Source organism: Canis lupus, chromosome 6 (genome assembly GCF_003254725.2).
Source record: "Canis lupus dingo isolate Sandy chromosome 6, ASM325472v2, whole genome shotgun sequence".
Classification (NCBI taxonomy): Eukaryota; Metazoa; Chordata; class Mammalia; order Carnivora; family Canidae; genus Canis; species Canis lupus.
The window spans coordinates 30,254,700-30,275,111 of record NC_064248.1 but is presented as its reverse complement, the minus strand read 5'-3'; the positions used below and the strand labels follow the sequence as shown (position 1 = coordinate 30,275,111).

Below are 20,412 nucleotides of genomic sequence, written 5' to 3'. Positions count from 1 at the left end.
GGCCTGGATTCCACTTCCAGACTGCTCACTTACTAGCTCTGTGAGCTCAGGCAAAGTCCTTAGTGTCTCCGTGCCTCAGTTTCCCTAACTGTGAAATAGGAGAGGAGCAGAAAGGACCGTGGAGGGAACAGCATAGGCAGATAAAATGTTCAGCGGACTCTATTTAGCCAGTAAACACTTAGCAAGCACCTGCTAGATGCCAGATACTGTCACCAGGCACCAGGGACATGGATGGTCATCACCATAGAAAAATAAAGGGATAGGGGCAGATAGGCAGAGGGGACCCAGAGTGTTTGTTTTTTGAACAGAAGGGACTTCCGGCAGAGATGGGGACATAGTGAGTGACGTGAGTCAAGCAGGTATCTGGAAGGAGGGTATTCCAGACCGAAGCAGCAAGTGCAAAGGCTCAGAGACAGAAGCAGGCTTGGCACGTCCCAGGAGGTGCACATGGCTCTTAAATAACGAGGAGGACAGTGGAGGACATGGGATGGAAGAGGATGGGAGGAGTCAGGGCAAGGTGGCCTTGGTGCCACACTGAGGACGTGGAGATGGTCTAGATGGAGGGTGTTGGGTGGGGCAGGAAATGCTTCGGGCCCCTTGGAAGCAGCTTGGTAAATGCTGGCTGTGAGCACTCACTTGGGAGCATCTGCCAGGAACCTGCAGATGGAGACGAGAGTGAGCCAAACTGGTCCCTGCCTGGAGAGACTTGTAGCCCAGGGGAGAGTTCCATGTGTGTCATGAAGTGAGGCCACTGGGCGCTTGGGTCTGGGCTCCTGGCTGGAAAGGGAGCCAGCTGTCCTGGGAGGCTTCCAGGAGCCCTTATGTTCAACACCAAAGGCTGAGGACGGAGCTGAGAGCATCTCCCTGGGGATGTGGGCCTGGAGCCCTGCCCAGGTGAGAGGGTGAAGTCCACAGGCCCGAGGCAGCCGGGTGACAACGGCGTTTGCTGCCATGAGAAGAAACTTGAAATTGATCCCGAAGCCCCAGGGGGTTTCTGCCTGGGAAGTGGATGGGAGCAGAGCTTGAAGGTGACCCCTTGCACAGGAGTCCTGAAGATCCCTGTCCAGTCACTGTGACGTTTGTCCTGGAAGGCCGAGAGCGTTTTTACAATGGGTCTATTTCGGATCTGGCCCCTTCTCACCCCATGGGACTAAGAAGTTAACACTCTTGGGGGCAGCATGGCCTGGCCAGGGAGATGAGAGCTCCACAGCCAACCATCCAGGTTCAGATCCTCGCTCTGCCACTTGCTCTTTCTGAGCCAAGCAAGTGGCTTCATCCTTCTGGGCCTGTTTGTCCAGCTGTGAGGTAGGGTGGTAATTCTAGCCCCACCAGAGGCCGCAAGGAGTGATAAATTGACCTGAAGCTGTCGGAGTGGTCCATGTGAGGTGGTGAGCATCACATTGTCCCCTCCCACATCTTCTCTGACCAGGTGTCTGACCCGTGTGTGTGCACCTGCCCTCTCCTCAGCAGCTCCTAGTGACTTCTGGCCTTAACCTGGGACTCTCCCCACAGCCTGGCTCAGCCCCTGCTTCAGTCTATCCACCCCTCCGTCCGGCTCCCTCAGCCCTGCTTGCCACCCGCCCGTGCACTCCATCCCAGTGCCCCCACAATTTCCTGGCAGTCCTACTTGCCGTGCCTTCTCCTTGGACCAAGGCCCGTAGTGCCTCCTGCTTCCCAAACTCTCCTACACCAGCCTGGCTGGAAGGGAACGCCACTTCCACGAGAAGCTCTTCTCATGTTCTGCTGCAGAGTTTTGTTAATGATGCGTCTGCCCATTGTCTACCCCTGGCCCGAGAGTGACTGGCGCTGTGACTTGTCACCTGGGTCCTCAGCATCCCATAAACATTGTTAGAAGAATGGAGAGCTTCTAGATGGCCACCTCTAGGGCAGCCGTCATGGTGCCCTGCTCTGGCACCTGCTCACCACGGGTCCTGGTGCAGCCTGGCGTCCGGGGAGTGAGGATGGCGAAGGGAAGCTGTACCCTGGTGCCTACTGGCTACTTGGCTGCATGAATGACACATGTAACCTATATTATCTTGTGGGCTCCGTGAATGTCAGAGAGGAAGACCATGACCTCCATGGGGTTACACCTGTTTCTTGGCTGGCTCTGTCCTTCCCAGGTGATTACTGACTACTTGCTTGGTGAAGGGTTGAGCTGCTGGAGTGAAGTAATTAGCAGGACTTCTCTTGTCCCTTCAGAAGGACAGTGACTCTGGCTCCTGAACTCGGGGGTGTCTGTAGAGACAGGGTGTGAAATTCTCACCGAGGAGGCCTTTGAGACACATCCTGGCCTTCCTCTCCCTCCCCTCCCCAAACTCTCCAGATACAGCCTTCTCCTTCCCTCTTCCCTTCACATCTGGTGCATTCCAGCTGGTGAGCACTCCGGAGAAAGGCTTGTTAAATGAGACTTGTTTGGACCAGCCAGGTCACTCATCCTGCGGTCTGGCTCTGGTGTGAGCCCCGGGACCCCCCTGCTCACGGCCACTTGGAGCCCGTTCTCAGCCTGAAGATTAGGACTAGTTTCCTTTCTAAGTGCGCACCTTTATTATTTCCCTGAGTTAATCAAATGAAGATGCTTTGTGCAGCTTTGCCAGAATTACCCCATCAGAAGCTTGTACAAGGGGCTTAGCCGCGTTTGGGAAGCGCACAAAGGTCCCTCTCACCTGCCCTACAATTCACTGCTCCCAGATGCCTCCGTGGAGAGCGTTGGCAGCGCAGTCGCGAGGATTTTCTCTCCTGGCCTTGCAATTCGGTTACATAACGTCTCCCTGGAGACTCTGCTCAGGCTTCTCACCCGAGCTGCGAGCTCCGGAGCTCACAGTCTGCAGCGCGGCCAGGAGGGCGGCCCGGCCCGCGCCAGCACCTCCCAGCTGACCCACCCTGGAGGGGGGCGGGCAGGTGTTCGGTACCCCAAGACTAAACAGAGGGACAGTGAGCCCTCCAGAACTCAAGAGTGTCACGGGAGGAATCGCGGACTGTCGCTCTCCGGCTTGAAAATAGCCACTAAGGGGGGCACTTGGTGGGATGAGCACTGGGTGTTATGCTATATGTTGGCAAATTGAACTCCAATTAAAATATATATGTAAAAAAAAAATTTAAAAAAAAAGAGAAAATACCCTTAGCCCTGAAGGGGAGCCTGCCTTCTGGCTGGGGACCCCGCAGGCCCGCCGCTGCCCCCCACCAGCTCCGTCCCCGCGTCGGGTCCCCACATCCTGGCTGTTCCCGGACCAGCACCTTCCCCTCCAACGCTCCGAGCAGGGGATGCGGGCACAGGCCCAGGAGGCAGGCGCGGCGCGGGGAGCCCGGGGGCGCTGGTGCCGGCCGAAGCGCTGCTCGCTGAGAACCCAGTGAGGCAGTGCGAGGAGCACTCAGCCCGGGCCACACAGCTAAGGGACCAGCCCCTGTGCGGCTGCTGCGAAGGGCGGTGGGGGCCGCCAGCTTCGGGGGAGCCCCGGCGCCTGGCGGGCCGCGCACGCACCTTTGTCACCAGGCTCCTTGGCCTGACCGCGACGTTCACGGTGACTCCAGCCCAACCGGAAGCTCCAGGAAGTCAGGACCCAGGCCGCGTGGCTCCCAGGGGGCCCCAAGGCTCATCTGTTGAATGAACCAGTAAGTGACCAGATCAGTGAATGAGCAAGCGAATGAGTCCAACCCCTGAAGTCTGGCCGAGAACTCGAGTGCCCTTGCTTCCCCTCGAGGTTGGCAGCCTGGGCCGTGCCACTAGCACCTCTTGGCTGGGTGACTGCAGCGGGCTGTGCCGGGTCTCCCCGTCTCTATGCCTGCCCCCCTCCCTCCTCCAGTCTCGCCTCCGAGGGCACCCCTCCTGAGGGCACCCCTCCCGAGGGGCCTTCCTTCCGCTACCACCCCGGCCAGCCCGGCTCCCTTTGTCCTGTCCAGCCCACGCCACTCCCTCCCATAGTGCTTCCCGCGACATATTCACGTCTCCACTTTCTGTCTCCTTCTCCTACGGCCTCGGAGCTCCTCGAGGACAGGGGCCACCCTGTTACCCCGCGTACATCCATTGAAGTCACACCGCAGAGAGGTTAACTTCCTGCTCAGGTCACGCCCGGTGCAGACGGGGTGGCTTCCTTGCAAGTGGCTCTACCCCGTCCCACGTGGCCTCCACACTCCCAGAGGAGAGGGTTGCAGGCTCTTGGCCTTTTTCTGGCAAGGCCTGGACCTGGTTGCCTCCTCTGGCGTCCACCAGCCTGGCCTGTGGCTCCCGCCTCACCACAGGGATGCTGGGAAGCTTGTCTCCTATGTTCCCAGGGAGAAGAAATGGGGCAGGTGGGACGGGATCCTCAGAATTGGACATAGAAGGGGATCCCGTGGCCGCAGAATCCTCGCGCTGGGCTCCCTGGGCGTCCAATCAATGGTCCAGAATTCTCCAGCCAGTGGACCATGTGTCAGATCAGCTGACTCTGGAGAAGCTGTCTCTCAATGGGGCCTGAGCTGCTCACTGCTCCTGATGAAGCCAGGCCCCTAATGCACTTTATACAGCACCACGATGTTCTTAGGCAGAAAGGAACTGTGGGTTATAGTCCCCTCAGCCACTGCCGGAAAGGTGGCCCCGGGGAGACAGTGTCAGACGTGGCAGGTTGCCATGGGGCCGAGTGTCTGTTCTAGGAAGCGCCGCTCATGGTCTGGTTTACAGCATTCCGTCGTTTTCAGAATTACTCTTTTTGTTTTTGTTTTAAGATTCTTATTTTAAGGAGCAAACATGAGCAAGGAGAAGAGTAGAGGCAGAGGGACAAGCAGACTCCTCACTGAGCATGGAGCCTGGCTCCGTATCATGACCTGAGCCAAAATCAAGAGTTGGCTGCTCAGCCAGCTGACCCACCCAGGTACCCCCTCAGAATTGCTGTTCTTAATGTGATGGCATCTTTATTTTCTTGAGGCTCAAAACAAAATTACCCTCTTCTGGAGGGAAGAAAATACTTGCATCCATACAGCCCTCGTTTCTTTTTCTGAAGCAAGGACTGACCCCCAGCCCTACTGATGGCTCTGGACTCTTAAGTGACATAGCATTGTGATGGGAATGCCATGGGAATGACGGCAGGGCCATGGCTGTGAGGGCTCGGGAGCGGCCCCCAGATGGGTCTGGCAGGTTCTGTGAGCTGGGCTCTCATCCACTGCCACCACTTCTTGTGCCACGATTAGGCTGCGGCCTAGGGGGCCCCACCAGTGAACTCAGAAATACCTCCTGGCCCTGTCAGCGCTGGACCCGACCCTGTGGGCAGGCTCCGACAGGACATCCGTCCCCTTCCAGGCACCCTGTGTGACAAGTAAGGTCTCTGAAGGACCCCGTCTTCGTGCACTTACTACCTGCCTTCTGCTTGCTGCCCGAGGCCATTTGGAGGCCAACCTTCTTTCCTCCATCCCACTCCCCTCACAGGTCTTTGTCCTCTCCCGTTGGACTTTGCCACAGCCTTCCAACCCTTCTGCCTGGTGGCCTGCCTTTCCTCCCCTGAATTCACGCCCCACAATTATGCGTTTTTGCAGTAAGTGTTTATGGGGCTTCTCATCATCTCTAGGCTCTGGTGGTACAGGGGAGAACAAGACAGATAATGTCCCAGCCTCTCTGGGACTTGGAATTGATTAGTGGAGGTGGGGAAGCAAGAGGCACATGATGAGCCAGCAAGACCATTCCAGGCAGCAGTGAGGACCATGAAGAAGAGAGAACAGGGCGATGTTAGCTGGTACATTCTGGAGGGCCTCTCGGAGGTGGAGGCACAAGAGCAGAGACCTCCAGGCCAAGGGAATGGTTTGGGAAAGGCCAGAAGGCCCCAGGAGAGTGTGCGTGTGACATGGGCAGAGAGGGCAGACATGCTGACAGTGTTGGGTGGGTGCTGAGCGGAGGGCAGGGAGGCAGACATTGGCAGGGTGCGCTGTGGCCACAGTGTGCAGGTCCCCGTGAGCCGTGCTAAGGGTTTAGACGTGCGTGTCGGGGGTGGATAGAGTTCCCAGGGAGCCACTGAAGAATTCTGAGCTCGGATGGTGTCGTGACAGAATTTTGAGAGGTCTCTGTGTCCAAGGCTGCCTGCAGCCCGCTTCCCCGGGCAGTGGGACCACACATCTCCTGCAGCCCCCGCTGCCGGCTTCCTCCCGTGGTCTGGGAGGCTGGGCAGGACAGACTCCGGCTGCCACTCGTCTTGTCTCGCTCAGGCGGCCGAGCCCAGCTCTCGGGGCCTGCCCTCTGCCTCTGTCCTTTGCGTCTGCTCTTCCCTCACCTCGGCACGTCTGTTCCCTGCCCACGGCCCCTGTGTTTTCTCCCCGAGATGCTGAAGCAGTACTTTCAGGAGCAACTTCCTCTGATTGAAACCCTCTCTCCGTTCCTCATGTGAACTTCCTCCGAGCCTCCCTGAGCACCTGTGGATCACAGCCCCGTAGCACTTGCCCCCCTCCCCGGCCTCGACACTCCCCCCAACACCCCAACCCCCGCCCCCACGCCGTCCACATAGAAACACCTTGAGGGAAACATTCTGGTGGAGCGTCCACGAATCATCCTCTATCGCAGCCTGGCAGACGGCATTGGTCACCAAGGGCTTAGCCTGGGTTATCATGAATGAGGTAGGCTCCCTCCTCATCCCCGTTTTACGGATGAGAAGCCTGAGGCTCCCCGTGGTCTAGCCACCTGACAGTAGAGCTGGTAAATGGCAACGCAGGTCGCTCCGCCTGCCTGAGGGAATGTCGTCAGGTGCGATCATCCCACAGTGTGATCTCGGATGGTTTTAAGGGGCCCAAGGAGGCCAGGCAAGGATAGGACCAAGGGGACAGCCTGGGAGGGTGGTGGCACTGTGCTTGTAGCTAATGAGGGCGGGGCTGCACGGTTTTCAAGGGAGGCCAGGAATCTGCATTTTATACACAAATATCCTGGTTTTAGTGTTAGGCCATACAAGCCACTAGCACCTCATGGCAGAAAAGGTAGGACCATCTTCATCAGTAGATGGGAACCCAGCTGATCCCCGACAGGGGAGTCTGTTCCGGACAGCATTGCGTTCAGTCCACTGAAGCCACCAGCTTCCTCCCGGAACGTGCAACAGCCCCCTTTTCAAAAAATTCCAGAAGCAGCAGGCACATTTGAAAACTGAAATGTTTAAACACGGACTGTGTATAACACCAGCAATTCCTGATTCACGTCTTAGAGGTACTAATGGTATTGCAGTTAAACAGGAGAATGTTCTTCATGTTTTAGGAAGCATGCCGAAGCACCCCGCGGTGAAACGTCGTGATGACTATAATTTCCTCTAAAACACCTCAGCAAATGGTAGCAGCAATGAAGCAAATACAGAAAAGGGTTAAGGCTTATTAGATAAAGGGTTATGGGGGTTTGTGATAGGCTTTGCTCTGCTGTTTGCCGTACTTTGAAGTTTCCGTAACAAAGTCAGGATGAAATGACAGACGTAGGGAGCCATGCAGTCTTCCACAGTTCCGAGATCTTGCCTGCCCCGCTGCGATCTGTGCGGGGACTCGGGGTGTCGGTGCCTCCAAACCTGACTGAGACCTGGGAGCGATGTCCCGGGCAGGGGTCTCTTCCCATGGTCAGCGGCTGCTGGAGCTGACCCCCAAGTGGAATTTCTGGTTTGGGGCAGCCTGTGGTGTGGAGGATCGTAGCTCTCTCACCTGTAAGTTGGAGAGCGACTCCTGGATGGAGGGCAGCTCTGACTCTGCCCCGGCTGAAGTCCTGGGACCCTGCTGCCCGCCTCCGCCCGCCTCCGGATGCTGAGCCTGCAGGCCTGGTCCTTCCCGTTCCTGAGCTTCCGATGGGTGGTAAGCAGGTCAGGCGAGGAGAGCGCAGAGCGCAGAGCATGAGTAAAGATTCCACAAATACCTTGGCTTATTCCGAACAAGCTCCGCCAAAACTTGCCCCCCCGTGTCAGCTTCAGATTGCCTCCGCGCTGGGTTTTCTCAGGGGCGGGCCGGCCTTCCAGGCACCAGTCTCTGGAGGGATGAGTCCTTGGAAGGACAGGGGATTCTTCTAGGGTGATGACCCCTCTGCCCCGTCACGGCCGCCCCCGGGACTGGGGTGAGAGCAGGCTCTGAGACCAGTGGAAAGTGTTTTTGACCCCTGGGTGGCATGCTCCCACCACTCCCTGGGATCCTGGTGCCCTCCTGCAGGTGGCCTGAGGAGCCATCTCCCGCCCCTGCTTGTTGCTGCAGAGTGTGCCCAGTATCCCTGCTGCACAGACGGGGAGACCTGCATGCGCCCCTCTGGGGCCCATGGGCTCCTTCGTGGTCTGTCTGCAGCCCCAGGCGGGCCTCGCAGGCTTGTGTGCCGATCCAAACTCAGGCCTCACGAGCTCCATTTGGCACTGACCTGGCACCTTAACCACCTTCCGAAGGACGAACGTCTCACTGCTCGGGGCCACAGGGCAGCAGCTGGTGTTCAGACCAGGGATGCAGTGCAAGCGGCTCCCACTCGTGCCGAGGACCTGATGCTCTCCCCACCCAGTGCCCCCATCCCGGGCTGTGGGAGACCCAAGGCCCCGCCTGGAGCTGGAGCGGCCCATCAGCGTGCAGTGCTCCCACCCTCTGGAGGGAGGGTTGTGATGGGGTGGCTCCCGCAGGGGTGGCTCTGGACAAGAAGACCTTGCTGTGACCCAGAGAGGGCCCGGGGGTGGGGGCTTGCCGCCCCCCCCCCCCCAGCTCAGTGACCCTTCCTCCCACCTGGTGCTCCGGGAGGGCTGCCAGATGCAATAAAGGGTGAAATTTGAATTTCAGATAAATGAATAATTTCCTAGTCCAAGTGTATCCCAAATACCGCATGGGAAGGTTTCATTGTGTAGTGCGTAGTCGAATACGGAGACATTATTGACTCATGAATTATTGAATATTGAGCTATGAATACTGAGAAATTACACATTGTTTATCTGAAATTCACATATCACCCAGCATCCTGTATTTTTATTTGCTAAATCGGGCGACACTGAAAGAACCTCCCTGCCGTATTCCAGTCCTTGGCTGCTGGGCTTTGTGGGGACTCTTGTCCTGAGCGCAGGGTGGGCTCTGGGTGCAGCGGTGTTCAGCGGACTATCGCTGAGCCCCTCCTGGGGTCGGCTCTGTGCTAGCCCGGGGCAGGGGGGCAGGGAGGAGTGCCCCACTCCCCCTATGGGACCTCGTGCCTGCTCAGGCTCCCCAGACCCCCTCCATGCCGCCACTTGCTCATCTGTCATGTGCTATTAGTCAGAGTCCATCTCCTCTCGTGTTCTTGTGAGGATGGATGACTCCATTCCTCCGCCTGCCCTCTCTCTACTCTTCCCTCACCCAACGTGGTTCTCAGAGTTTCCCATGCCCCCCATCCCCGCCCATGCTGGCCAGGGCCCCCCATGCAGATGTGTGTGAGCACAATCGGCTGCAGGATCTGTGGGGGCCCCTTATTTCAACATGATTAAGGGTGTTGACACGGAGACAGCAGGCCACCACACAGGTCCACATTCTGTGCCCGCCAGGCACCCTTGGGAGGCCTGCACTGCTGCCTAGGGCCAAGCAGACACAGGGGTGGAGCAGTGAGCGAGGGCGGGGGTAAGTGTGAGTGCAGAGGGCCAGAAGCACCGGAGCCCAGAGAGGGTGGAGACCGCATGGACCCGAGGTGCTGTGCCCTCCGTGGGAACCGTGCTGCCCCTGCCGCGGCCTCCTGCTGCCACATATCCTAGTTATTTAAGAGAAGGTGTTATTTGTTTATCAATAAAACCTTTCTTAAATAGTGAGGACTGACTCATATCTTGGAAAATTCCTATGTTAGCAGATTAAGCACCACCTCTGGAAGGTAGCGTTTAGTGTGATTCATAATTAGACACTGAGCTGTGTGGTCACTGGGTTTATTGGTGTGTCCCACGCCGCCTGCAACCTCCACCAGTGACCCAGCAGCGAGCATGTGTGTTCGCTGTTCAATCCCCAGACCCCGTCGCTGCACTTGGCACATTGTAGGTGCTCCATGCAGAATGGCCACAGTGGCTGAGACTTCGTTCATTCGTGGGAAAGCACTGTGGGTGGTTTTAGGGACCCGCTGTGCCCCTCTTAGTAAGAACATCATGAGCATCCTCCCTGCTACTCAGCATGACTGCAACGGAAAGCCTCAGGCACCATTTGCATGTGGTGATCACTCAGTACCCTTTAGCTTTCTGCCTGGCGATGATTGATTGCTGTGTCTTCTGTGGGTGGTTTTGGGTCAGGCGAGGAGTGCACACCTGAGCAGCCCCCGTGTGTCTGTTTCCCCAGGATGCCAAGTTTGTGGAGGAGCGGAGGAAGCAGCTCCAGAACTACCTGCGCAGCGTCATGAACAAGGTCATCCAGGTGGCTCCCGAGTTTGCAGCCAGCCCCAAGAAGGAGACCCTTGTGCAGCTGATGCCCTTCTTTGTGTAAGTACTGCTCACAAGGGCCATCTGCCCCGCACTTCCTCCGTCCCCTCCTCCGAGGTTGGCCCGCAACATGTGTGTGTGTGTGTCCCCGACACGCTGGGGCCCAGGTGTTCCGGAGCTGGAGCCGCGGCACTGCTGACTTCTGAAAAGGGCTTCGAGACCGCAAGTCTGCAGATGAGCGTTGTTGAGCTGAGATTTGCAAATAAGCGCAGGCCCATGAGGTTTTCTACTTCACACCTTCTGATCACAGGAGAGCTTAATATTCCCTGCAGCTCGCAGAATGTTCCAGAAACAAATGGGTCCATCACTGTTGCTTCAGCGGGTAATGGACGCAAGGAAAAATCCTCCGACTCCCGCTGCTCCTGACTGAAGTAACATAAATATGAAAATACTTTAAGTGTGAGCTAACTTAAAATTAGGTATCAATTTCTTACTCTTGAATGTCATAAAAGTGAAAAGAAAATGAAAGGCGTTTGTTGACATGTCAAGCACTTACAAAATCATTACAATTCAAAACTGTCAACACAATGGATGTGGCTGTTTTTCTGAAACTGGAGCTTTGCTCACATTGGCATGCAGCACGTTCTTTCTGTTTGCCACGTGCGGGCGGCGCCTGTGTGTCTCCATGCTGACTCCCTGCCGCCCCTTTCCCGGTCACATTGCCGGGGAACATTTGTGCAGCACCTTGGGGCAGATGGTCGTCACTTGGTGTCACTACTCGATCACTGATGAGTCTGCTCTGTTCTATATAATCTGTTATTAGCCTGACCCATTTATAGCCTGAAATCGGGACCGAGGTGATGGAGCAGCAGTTGGTTTTTTGTAGAGCTTTCAGATGCTATAGAACATAATTATATCACTTCTAGAACATTACCATCATGTGAAAACACAAGATGTAAACTCTCATATGGCAAACCTGTGGATCCCAAAAAATGGGATTGGGACTCGTTAATTGAGAAGCATTGGTCTGGGTCTGCGTGATGTGTAGGGGCAAAATAGGAGTTTCTTTTCAGTCTAGTTCTCGAAGACGGTACCCTGAGGGTTTGGGGGACTGTCCTCGTTAACAGCGGTGCTCTAGCTTCAGACACGGAGCTTACTCTGCTTGTGTCTGGTTGGGGAGGGTGCCTTTGGGTCACACTTCCCGGGATTTCTGGGTTGAACTTCCAACCAGCCAGCCACTGGCTGGACTGCCCCTCTAACTGCTGCCAGCTTGCGTCTGTTTTTCTGATTGTTTCAGGGCTTTTGTGAGAAGACAAAGTCTGTATTTGGCCTCGGGTAAAAGGCACCTTTTTTCCCAAATGCTCCAGATGGAAAACTGCACTTTTCTTTCATTCCCTTGTGATGCCAGGGCCTCGGCTCCACTGTTCCACAAGTGCTGTAAGAGTTCACGGGGCGGGGGACTTCCCGTTCCCTGAAAGGCAGACCTCTGGCTGTCATGCGTGTTGGAAATTAACCTGTCACTGAGTCCTGTGAGTTTGAGCTAAATTTTCTGATCAAAACCAAGTTAGAGAGTCGGTCCTAAGACCATGAGGCTAAGCAAGGCTGCCTGCCTCTGAGTCTGAGGAGGAAGGACTGCTCACAGGCAGGCTGGTGTCGTTCCCGCTGGGTCCGGGCAGCCCAGGGGTCTCTGGCTGAGTAAACATCGGCCTGCGGGATGGTTGGTGGAAATGGTGCATCCACTGAGCATCTCAGTGTGTGCGGTGAGCTCGGCCAGGCTGGTTGCCATTCATCAGAGCTGAGGGAGAAACCTTTTGTGCCTGATTAGCATGGAGAACGTAGGGTTTGATGCCACAGGCTTAAAAAAAAAATACAAAGAATTTCAATAAGAGTCTGTGGCAGATGACAGACTATTGACACCAGACTTCTGAGTAAGCACTAGTCTAGACCCCGGTTGGGATTAAACCACTCTTCCCCTTGGCTTTCCTCCCAGTCCAAATTATGCTGCTGCCCTGTCCTCTTCTGTCTTTGAGTGAGGTGGGACTCCAGGTTGGAGTTTGCAGATGGTTCATTCTGGGGCCCAGTGTGTCGCTGCTGGTGAATCTCCACGTGGTAATTTCCTAGTTGCGTGTGCCCACAGGAAACAGCGTGCCTGGCCTTCAGCTCAGAAGCTCACCCTGAGAAATTTCTAGTTAAAAAAAAAAAAATCTTTCTCGGCTAAGGAAATAAACTTCACAAAGCATAATTATTCCTATAAACCTTGACAGATTTCCTCAGTTCTTTCATATTTTTTCCTCTTTTATTTTTCCCCCTCAGTTCTTTCAAATGCTGATTCAGGATTCTAAAAACCCCCTTTAGCTACTGGCCAGGAGTTGGATGTGTTCACTAAGGATGGCACTGCCTGTCCCCTTCCATTTGTTGAGTACTTGCTACAGGCACTGGCTGAGTGTTTCTCCTTCCTGAGAACCTATTAGGTGGAACCTTAGAAAGTTGCCAGTAAAATGGCAATTTCATAAGGTTCTCCTCAAAGCTGCCGAGGAGGGTGAGGCCCAGAGAGGTTACCTGCTGACCCCAGGTTTACCCAGCCAGCACGTGGTGAGCCCAGGCTGTTTGGTACCATATCCCGTGTTTCAGGACAAACCTGCGGCCTATGGATTGAGCCTGCCTCTCTGCCCTGTTTTATTTGACCAGTCCGATGGGGTCTTGTTATTTATTTATCTTAATTGAAGTGATGGCAACATCAAAATATTAGTGTCCAAAAAAAAAAAAAATCAAGTATCAGAATGGGTCATGTCCTGTTATAGACTGAACACTGTGTCCTCCCAAAATTTATGTGTGGAAGCCCTGACCCTGATCTGATGGTATTTGGAAATAGGGCTTTGGGGAAGTCATTAGGTCTAGAGGAAGTTACAAGGGTGATGTAATGGGATTAGTGCCCTTATAAGTAGAGGGGAAGAGGCACCAGAGTTCTCCCTCTCTGTCTCTCTGTCTCTCTCTCTGCCACGTGAGGACACAGTGAAACTCAGCCATCTGCAAGCCAAGAAGGGAGCCTTCACCTGGAACCAAATCTGCCAGCACTGTGATCTTGGACTTTTAGCCTCCAGAGCCAGAGTGGGAAATAAATGTCTGTTGCCTAAGCCACCCAGTCACTGGTGTTCTGTGACAGCAGTGGAGGCCCATCCCCTCCCACTCAGCCACACTTGGCTGCCGTCGGACAGCGCTGCCCTGCCCTCACTGGGACCCCCCACTCCTGTCGTCTTCTGGACTCTGAGCGAGCCTTCCCAGCCATTTGCAGTTGGCATCTGGCTCTTTTCTCACACACTCCCCTGCATTACCTGTGTGGCCCCCACTAGGTGCTTGAGTTTGCTGCGTCTCACCCACCGCTCAGACAGCTTCTCCATATAGGGGGGATGGGACACCAGACTCTTCTATGAGCTGACCCACTGTTGAACTTCCTAAAGGTGGTACCTGCCAGCCTGGGGCAGGAGAGGGAAGGTGGGCAGGGGAATCAAAGCAAGTGGGTAAAATTTGCTCGTTTTCCTTCATCCATCTTCCTTAAAACCTTGGGGCTTCTGCAGCCTGGAATCCATATCCAACAGGACCTGCTTTTGCATGCACATTTCTGGCTTTTTTCTCTTCAGTGTGTCAGTATTTCACCTGTTTTGCAAGGGGCACCATGACTTCCAGGCATTCTGCACACCTGCACAACCTGAGAGTCGAAGAATCAGCTGATTGAATTCATTCTCCCAATCTCCCCGCCTCCCATTGCCTTCCTTGGTAATGCCCGCAGCCGTCCGAGTTTGACAGCAGGACAGTAGGACGCAGGCCATTTCTTCTCCATTTTGAACTCTGCGCGTCAGGTGGGGACCTTAGTATGTCCCCAAAATTGGGAGCTGATGACGAGTGCTCCCCAACAGCCTCCTCCTTGGGAGCTCAATGTTCGCATCCTCCCAGCATTTCAGGGAAAGGTGGGCGCGAAGACGTGGCGCGGGACAGATGTTAGCAGACCCTGGGGGGTGGGGGTGTCAGGTGCTCTTTTGAAAGTGCGTTAATGAGAGAGGCTTGGCATCTAAGAATTCATTCCGCAGAACTGGACCACAAGTCGGTGAAGGCTTCAATGATTTGTTGTGCTGTCATTTAGCACATTATTAAAATGTTTTCTACACCGTAATTCATCCTTGGGAAATACATCGTGTTCTGCTGTTCTTGAAGGGGAGAGGAAGTTACGGGGGCAGGGGCTGGGGTAATGTAGGTCACAGCACAAATTCCCCATTGAATTTGCAGCAGAAGATGGGGCACTTGGCAGGATGAGCACCGGGTGTTATGCTATATGTTGGCAAATTGAATTCCAATAAAAAAATTTTTTTAAATAAATAAAATGGAAAGATAAGATACAAAACAAACAAAAAAAAGATGTGGTCGATATTTGCACCACCCCTTCACCCCCATCTGCTGCTGCATTTACTCTTAAAGCTGCTGGATATATTTTTTGCTGATATTGGAGGTGCCGTGTTCTCCCTGTGGGCAGAGGTTTAGCTCAGGGATGATTTGCCCCCAGCCTGTGCACCAGGGAGAACCCGCATCCTAAGTTGAGAACTTTCACTTTGCAAGTTGCCGCTAACAGAAATCACTTAGCTCCTTCCCGGGGACTTTTAACTCACACTGCATTCGCGGACTAACCCCAACCTTCCAAGCTCAACAGTCCTCAGCGTGGTCCGAGTGCCAGAAAGGAGTACAGACCCTATTCGAGAAATCTCTAACGTGTGGCCAAACTCAGCAGACTGGCTAGGTGTGGACAGCACTTTAAAAAGTAAAATATTTGTCATTTCTAATAGCTGAGTAATATTCCATTGTATACATAAACCACATCTTCTTTATCCATTCATCTTTCGTTGGACACCGAGGCTCCTTCCACAGTTTGGCTATCGTGGCCATTGCTGCTAGAAACATCGGGGTGCAGGTGTCCCGGCGTTTCATTGCATTTGTATCTTTGGGGTAAATCCCCAACAGTGCAATTGCTGGGTCGTAGGGCAGGTATATTTTTAACTGTTTGAGGAACCTCCACACAGTTTGGAACTGGAGGGTATTATGCTGAGTGAAGTAAGTCAGTCGGAGAAGGACAAACATTATATGTTCTCATTCATTTGGGGAATATAAATAATAGTGAAAGGGAAAACAAGGGAAGGGAGAAGAAATGTGTGGGAAATATCAGAAAGGGAGACAGAACGTAAAGACTGCTAACTCTGGGAAACGAACTAGGGGTGGTAGAAGGGGAGGAGGGCGGGGGGTGGGAGTGAATGGGTGACGGGCACTGGGTGTTATTCTGTATGTTAGTAAATTGAACACCAATAAAAAAAAAAAAAAAAAAAAAAAAAAAATAAAAAGTAAAATATAAATGTGAGTGACCAATGATGAGATGAGCATGCCCCAGCTTGGTGCCTTTCTGACCACCCTGTCTTGCATCTCCCTTCGGCTTGCTTCACTGATGTACATCAGCTACCAGGCCCTCAAAGGCAGGTGAGTTTGAGATCCCTGGTAGCCAAATAGAAAGGATGGGGAATTTGGAATCCGCGATACTCCCCAGCTCTACCACTGAGGAGGAAGGTGACCCTGGGCAAGGATTTGGCCTCTGTGTCTCGTGTTATAAAGTGTAAAAGGGGAAGAGTAGCAGTACCAGGGCCACTGATCAGTTAGGGTATTAAGTGAGGGCAGGTGAGAGAGCCCAGCACAGTGTCTTCTCTGTGATGGCTGCTGTTAATCATGAGACTCGTGAGAAAGAGGAGAGAATCCTTATGAAAACCCCATGGACACTTCTCTTTTTGTCTCTTCATTCAGCCAAACATCCATCTGTCCCTACGAGTGTAAAACTAGAGGCCCAGAAAATTTAAGTGATTTGCCCAGAGTTGTTCTGAATTATTCCTAAAGCCAGCGTCTCCATCCCTCCTTCTCCTGCTGGGGACTCGAGCTCCGGACAGTGACTCCGGGCCTGCCCTGGGGAACCTGCTGATGTGTCGCTCACCTGGGGAGATGATCCTTAAATGCCATCTAATCACCTCCAGCCCAGCCAAGTGACTTCCGGGGCTGCTGTTAAGAGATGTGGAAGAGGTGCTGGCCCTCCAGATCCTCCAGAGCTCCGGCCCAAAGAGATGGGAATGGGTCCCTCTGTTTGAAAGTGACAGGGGCACCAGCTACTCTTCTCTACTACTGAGATGGCCTCTCTGTCCTGCAGACATCCCACCACTCAGTAATCGTGTTCCACTTGCCATCTCTTTCTGTTAGGTGGGGAGCGGGGAGAGGTCACTTTCACAGGAGAAGGAGAAGAGGGAGCGGGGAGAGGATGGTATGGCATTAACAGGTTCCAGAAGAAGTGGGAGATGCTGGGATACGTCTAGGACAGACACTCTGCTTGAGTGGATGCATAGAACATCCCCCTCAATGAATGCTTGCAGTCAGCAAACATTTTCATCCAGTCACTGAAACAGAGTACCTACTAAGTACTCACTCAGTAAGCACTGGGGTTATAGTAGAGAGCAAAACAGAAGACAGATTAAGAAAATAAAAAGAAAGAAACCTCTGCCTTTATGGAGTAGGTTAAAAAAAAAAAAGATAAATATACATGCTGCCAAATAAGATCTTTGAAGAAAGTTAATGCAGAGTCAGAGGCTGGAGTCACATGGCGGTGTTTTCCATCAGATGATCAGGACCTCATCAGCTTCTCTGAGGGATGATCTTGCAAACTTCTGGGGGAAGGGTGTGCAGTTAGAGGGAAGAGTAAGTGCAAAGGTCCTGGGGCAGGAGGAAATCTGGTGTGTCAGATTAAGGCCAGAGTGGCCAGAACAGAGAGTGCAAGGGAGTGAGGCTGGAGAGCTCACCTAGAGCCAGATCATATGAGGCCTGGGAGTGGAAGGGGGCGGGGAGGGAGGGGCATAACAGGGACTTTGGGCTTTATTCTAAAAGAGTTGGGAAGACATTGAATGGTTTGGAGCTGGAGGGTGATAATGACCTAGTTTGCATTTTTAAAACTTCACTCCGGATGTGAGATAGAGAGTGAAATTGGAGAGGAGCGGGTGGGGAGGCTTTCAGAGGCTCCAGGTAGGAGTTGGCATCTTGGCCAAGGTGATGAGAAGGGCAGGAGAGGAGTGACTGGCCCCCGATGTGTTTGAGGGCTGGCTGTGGGGCATGAGGGTACTTTATAATATGCCCAGCATCCTGCCAGGCCAGGCAGAGGTGGAGATGCCCCAAGTCAGTACACATTTATTGAGCACCGACTCTGTGCAGGCCCCTGGGCTGGTAGAGAGGTTGGCAGGAGTATTACCCAGATGACTGAGACTTGGACCTGGTCTTGGGGGCCAGCATATGTGTGGAACATGATATTATAAGGCCACATGTCATTCATTCATTCATTCATTCATTCATTCATTCATTCATTCATTCAATAAGAGCTTGCAGAGTGCCTCATTATGTGTCACCCTGCTGAGTTTGTATCCCAGCTCTGCAACTGATGGTCTGCATGGGCTTGAGCAAGTCACAAGCTCTCCCAGGCCTCAGTGTCTTCACCTGTACAGTGGAGGTGTTAGTGGCATCTACCTCGTGGGGGGGGGCCTGAGGGTTCTGTGAGGGCCTATATGTTAGGCCCTTAGAATAGCGCCTCGCCCATAGTAAGCATGTACGGGCGTAACTATTTTTACCAGCAGAAAGGAAGCACGGGGGAAGGAGAGTCTGGGGAGCAGACGTTTTGGAGGAAGTGATAAACTTAAGGTATTAAAAAAAAAAAAATGAAACCCCACAGAAAGATAGGAGATTAAGAAGGAAATGTCACTCTACTGAGTATTGTGCCCTCACCACCCCCCGACCCCCGTGATCACTGTCAAGCTGCTTATGTAATCCTGTAGAAATCATTAATACTTATGTAAGTCAAAGCCAGACTCGACCGTGTTCTGTAGTTTGCCTTTTTCATTGACTAAAGCTGGCTAGTTCCTGGTGAAAGCCACACAGTATCCACTGCAATGTCTGTTTCATAACGTATTCTATCTACCCTTGCTCTCTTGGAACATTTAAGAGGCTTCCAGATTTTTCTCCGTCAAACAGTGTTGCCAGGAATGTTGCAGTAGGTATACATTTTGACACCTAGGTCCCTAGGATTGATTTTTAGAAGCCCTTCTGGCTCAGAGGGCAGGTGCATTTAAAAATGTTGATAGATGTCACTAAACCCCACCCTCTTATGGCAATTCGATATGCAGAGTTTTGATAGGCAGAAAAGATGTTCTTTTTACTGTAGCCAAAGAACAGGGGGTTGGCCCCTGTGGTCAGGATGCCCTAGAAAGCAAGGCTGGGACCTGAGGTAGAAGGTCTTGAGGGAGCTTCTGTCCTGGTCTCCAAAAGGGATGCCTGTGCTTCTAGAATAACCTAGACACAGGCCATCTGGGCTCGCGGAGCCTTTGGCCCCTTTGGGCTCAGGTCAGCTTTAGGAGGATCATGCTGGCAGCCTGCGGGTAGTGGGGGGCAGTGGAAGCAGGGGAAGAGTGGATCGGTGAGGAACGGCAGGGTGCTTTCACGGTAACCCAGAGAAACAGTGCAGCCAGCCTGAACTGGATGATGCCAAGTGTTTCAGGATGAATGTCTGGGCAACTGATGGCCAAGGGGACAGAAGAGAAGCTGGTTTGGGAGCAGACAAGGTGAAAACAAAGCATTAGGTTTAGAAACTGGTCTCCATTTGGTCCTGAAGGGGAGTTGGGAGCCAGGAAGAGAAAGGGATGAGCGTCTCCAAGGATTGCACTTTCTGAGCTTCACATCAGCTAGAAATTCCTTCCTGGCATTTCTCAGGAAACATATATATTCCAATCTCAAGAAAAATCCGTCAGGAAATCGGGAGAAAGTATTGCAGTTCTCTTCTGGAAATTAAAGTGCGGCAATCAGCATTCGTGGTTTGAAGGAATCCATGCCGGCTGAGGAGGCAAAAGGAAAAGCAGGGAGAGCTGACACGAGGAGGTGGTTAAGGTCGACATTTCTAGGAACCAAGGCGGGAACTGGTAGGAGAGAAGTGGTCACGGTCTAATTAGTCAGGCTTGCTTTTAGCTGCTGCCACACTTTAAGTGTGTGTTCCTGGCTCCGTCTGCTGCAAACAATGAGTCATTTCTGCAAATAAAATAAATACTAATAAGCTTGTGTGCATAGTACTTGACGTGAATGGTATTCCCAGAAGTAAGTTTTGGAAGCACAGTAAGTGATTTCGACCCACACCTCTGTGTGGTGCTGCTGACCTTGGTAGGGACCCGCTGCATTATCACAGGAGCAGCCCCGGGAGTGCGCGCCGGTGTTGGCCAGTGTTGGGGTGCTCACTCGAGGCTGCAGTTCTCCGTAAATATCCCCAAACTCACCGTTTCTTATTTAGGGAAACAAATCTTTTTAGATTTCCACAGTAATAAATAGTACAAAGCACGTTAGGAGTATGGGAAGAACAAGTTGTGATTTGGGAAATTGCCAAGAATGCCCAGGGAATCCTGCTTTTCTGGCTCTCCAACCCCAGCAAGTCCTCTCTTGCAGGAATCAGGGAACGCTCCTTGGGATGCAGTCTGCTGACACACACTTGGCACTGGTGCCCACGGATGTGGGGAAGGATGCACAGCAAAACGGGAGAGCAGAGGAGGGGACCACGAAGGATGAACGAACGTGGGGGACAGGGGCAGGCCCTGCGGAGCCAGCGAAGCAGCAAGAGGGGGAGGCAGGAAACTCGGACAAAGGTGGGGTCAGGGTCGTGAGGATGGGGTGTTTCCCAAAGAAGCCTCCCTCTGCACGCGGGAGCTGCAAAATTAGCACCCCGGCCCAGAGCAGTAAGAATAGCAAGCCGTCCTCTTCGTCGGCTGCCAAGTTGGCGAAGGACCCACGGAGCAGGTGGTGCGGTACAACTGTGGTGGCATCCCCGTCACCCTCATCGGGGAGAGCGCTGTGAACAAGTCATCCAGGGCAGCGACAGGGAACCAGCGCCCTCGCCAGCCCCAGCCCGCCTGTCACGCCTCCGGGTGGGGATGGGACTCAGTTCCACAGCCCTGCTTAGACGTGTGGCACCTCCGACAGGTGGCCTCTCTCTGGGAGCTGGGAGCTGGAACCTGGAACCAGC

General features: G+C 53.5%; 1 protein-coding gene across 4 annotated transcripts in view; it reads left to right on the top strand.

Annotated features, from left to right (window-relative positions):
- Positions 1–20,412, top strand: part of SNX29 (sorting nexin 29) — a 528,389-nt gene that overhangs the window by 459,903 nt on the left and 48,074 nt on the right. For 2 of the 4 annotated variants that reach the window (XM_049111381.1, XM_035718267.2), the window contains exons 20-21: positions 10,219–10,358; positions 11,596–14,466. In XM_049111381.1, the coding sequence (XP_048967338.1) occupies positions 10,219–10,358; positions 11,596–11,773 (318 nt within the window). In that variant the 3' untranslated portion in view covers positions 11,774–14,466. Of the gene's footprint in view, positions 1–10,218; positions 10,359–11,595; positions 14,467–20,412 lie in introns of those variants that run through there. The other 2 variants (XR_007411267.1, XM_025416475.3) reach the window with 2 other exon arrangements.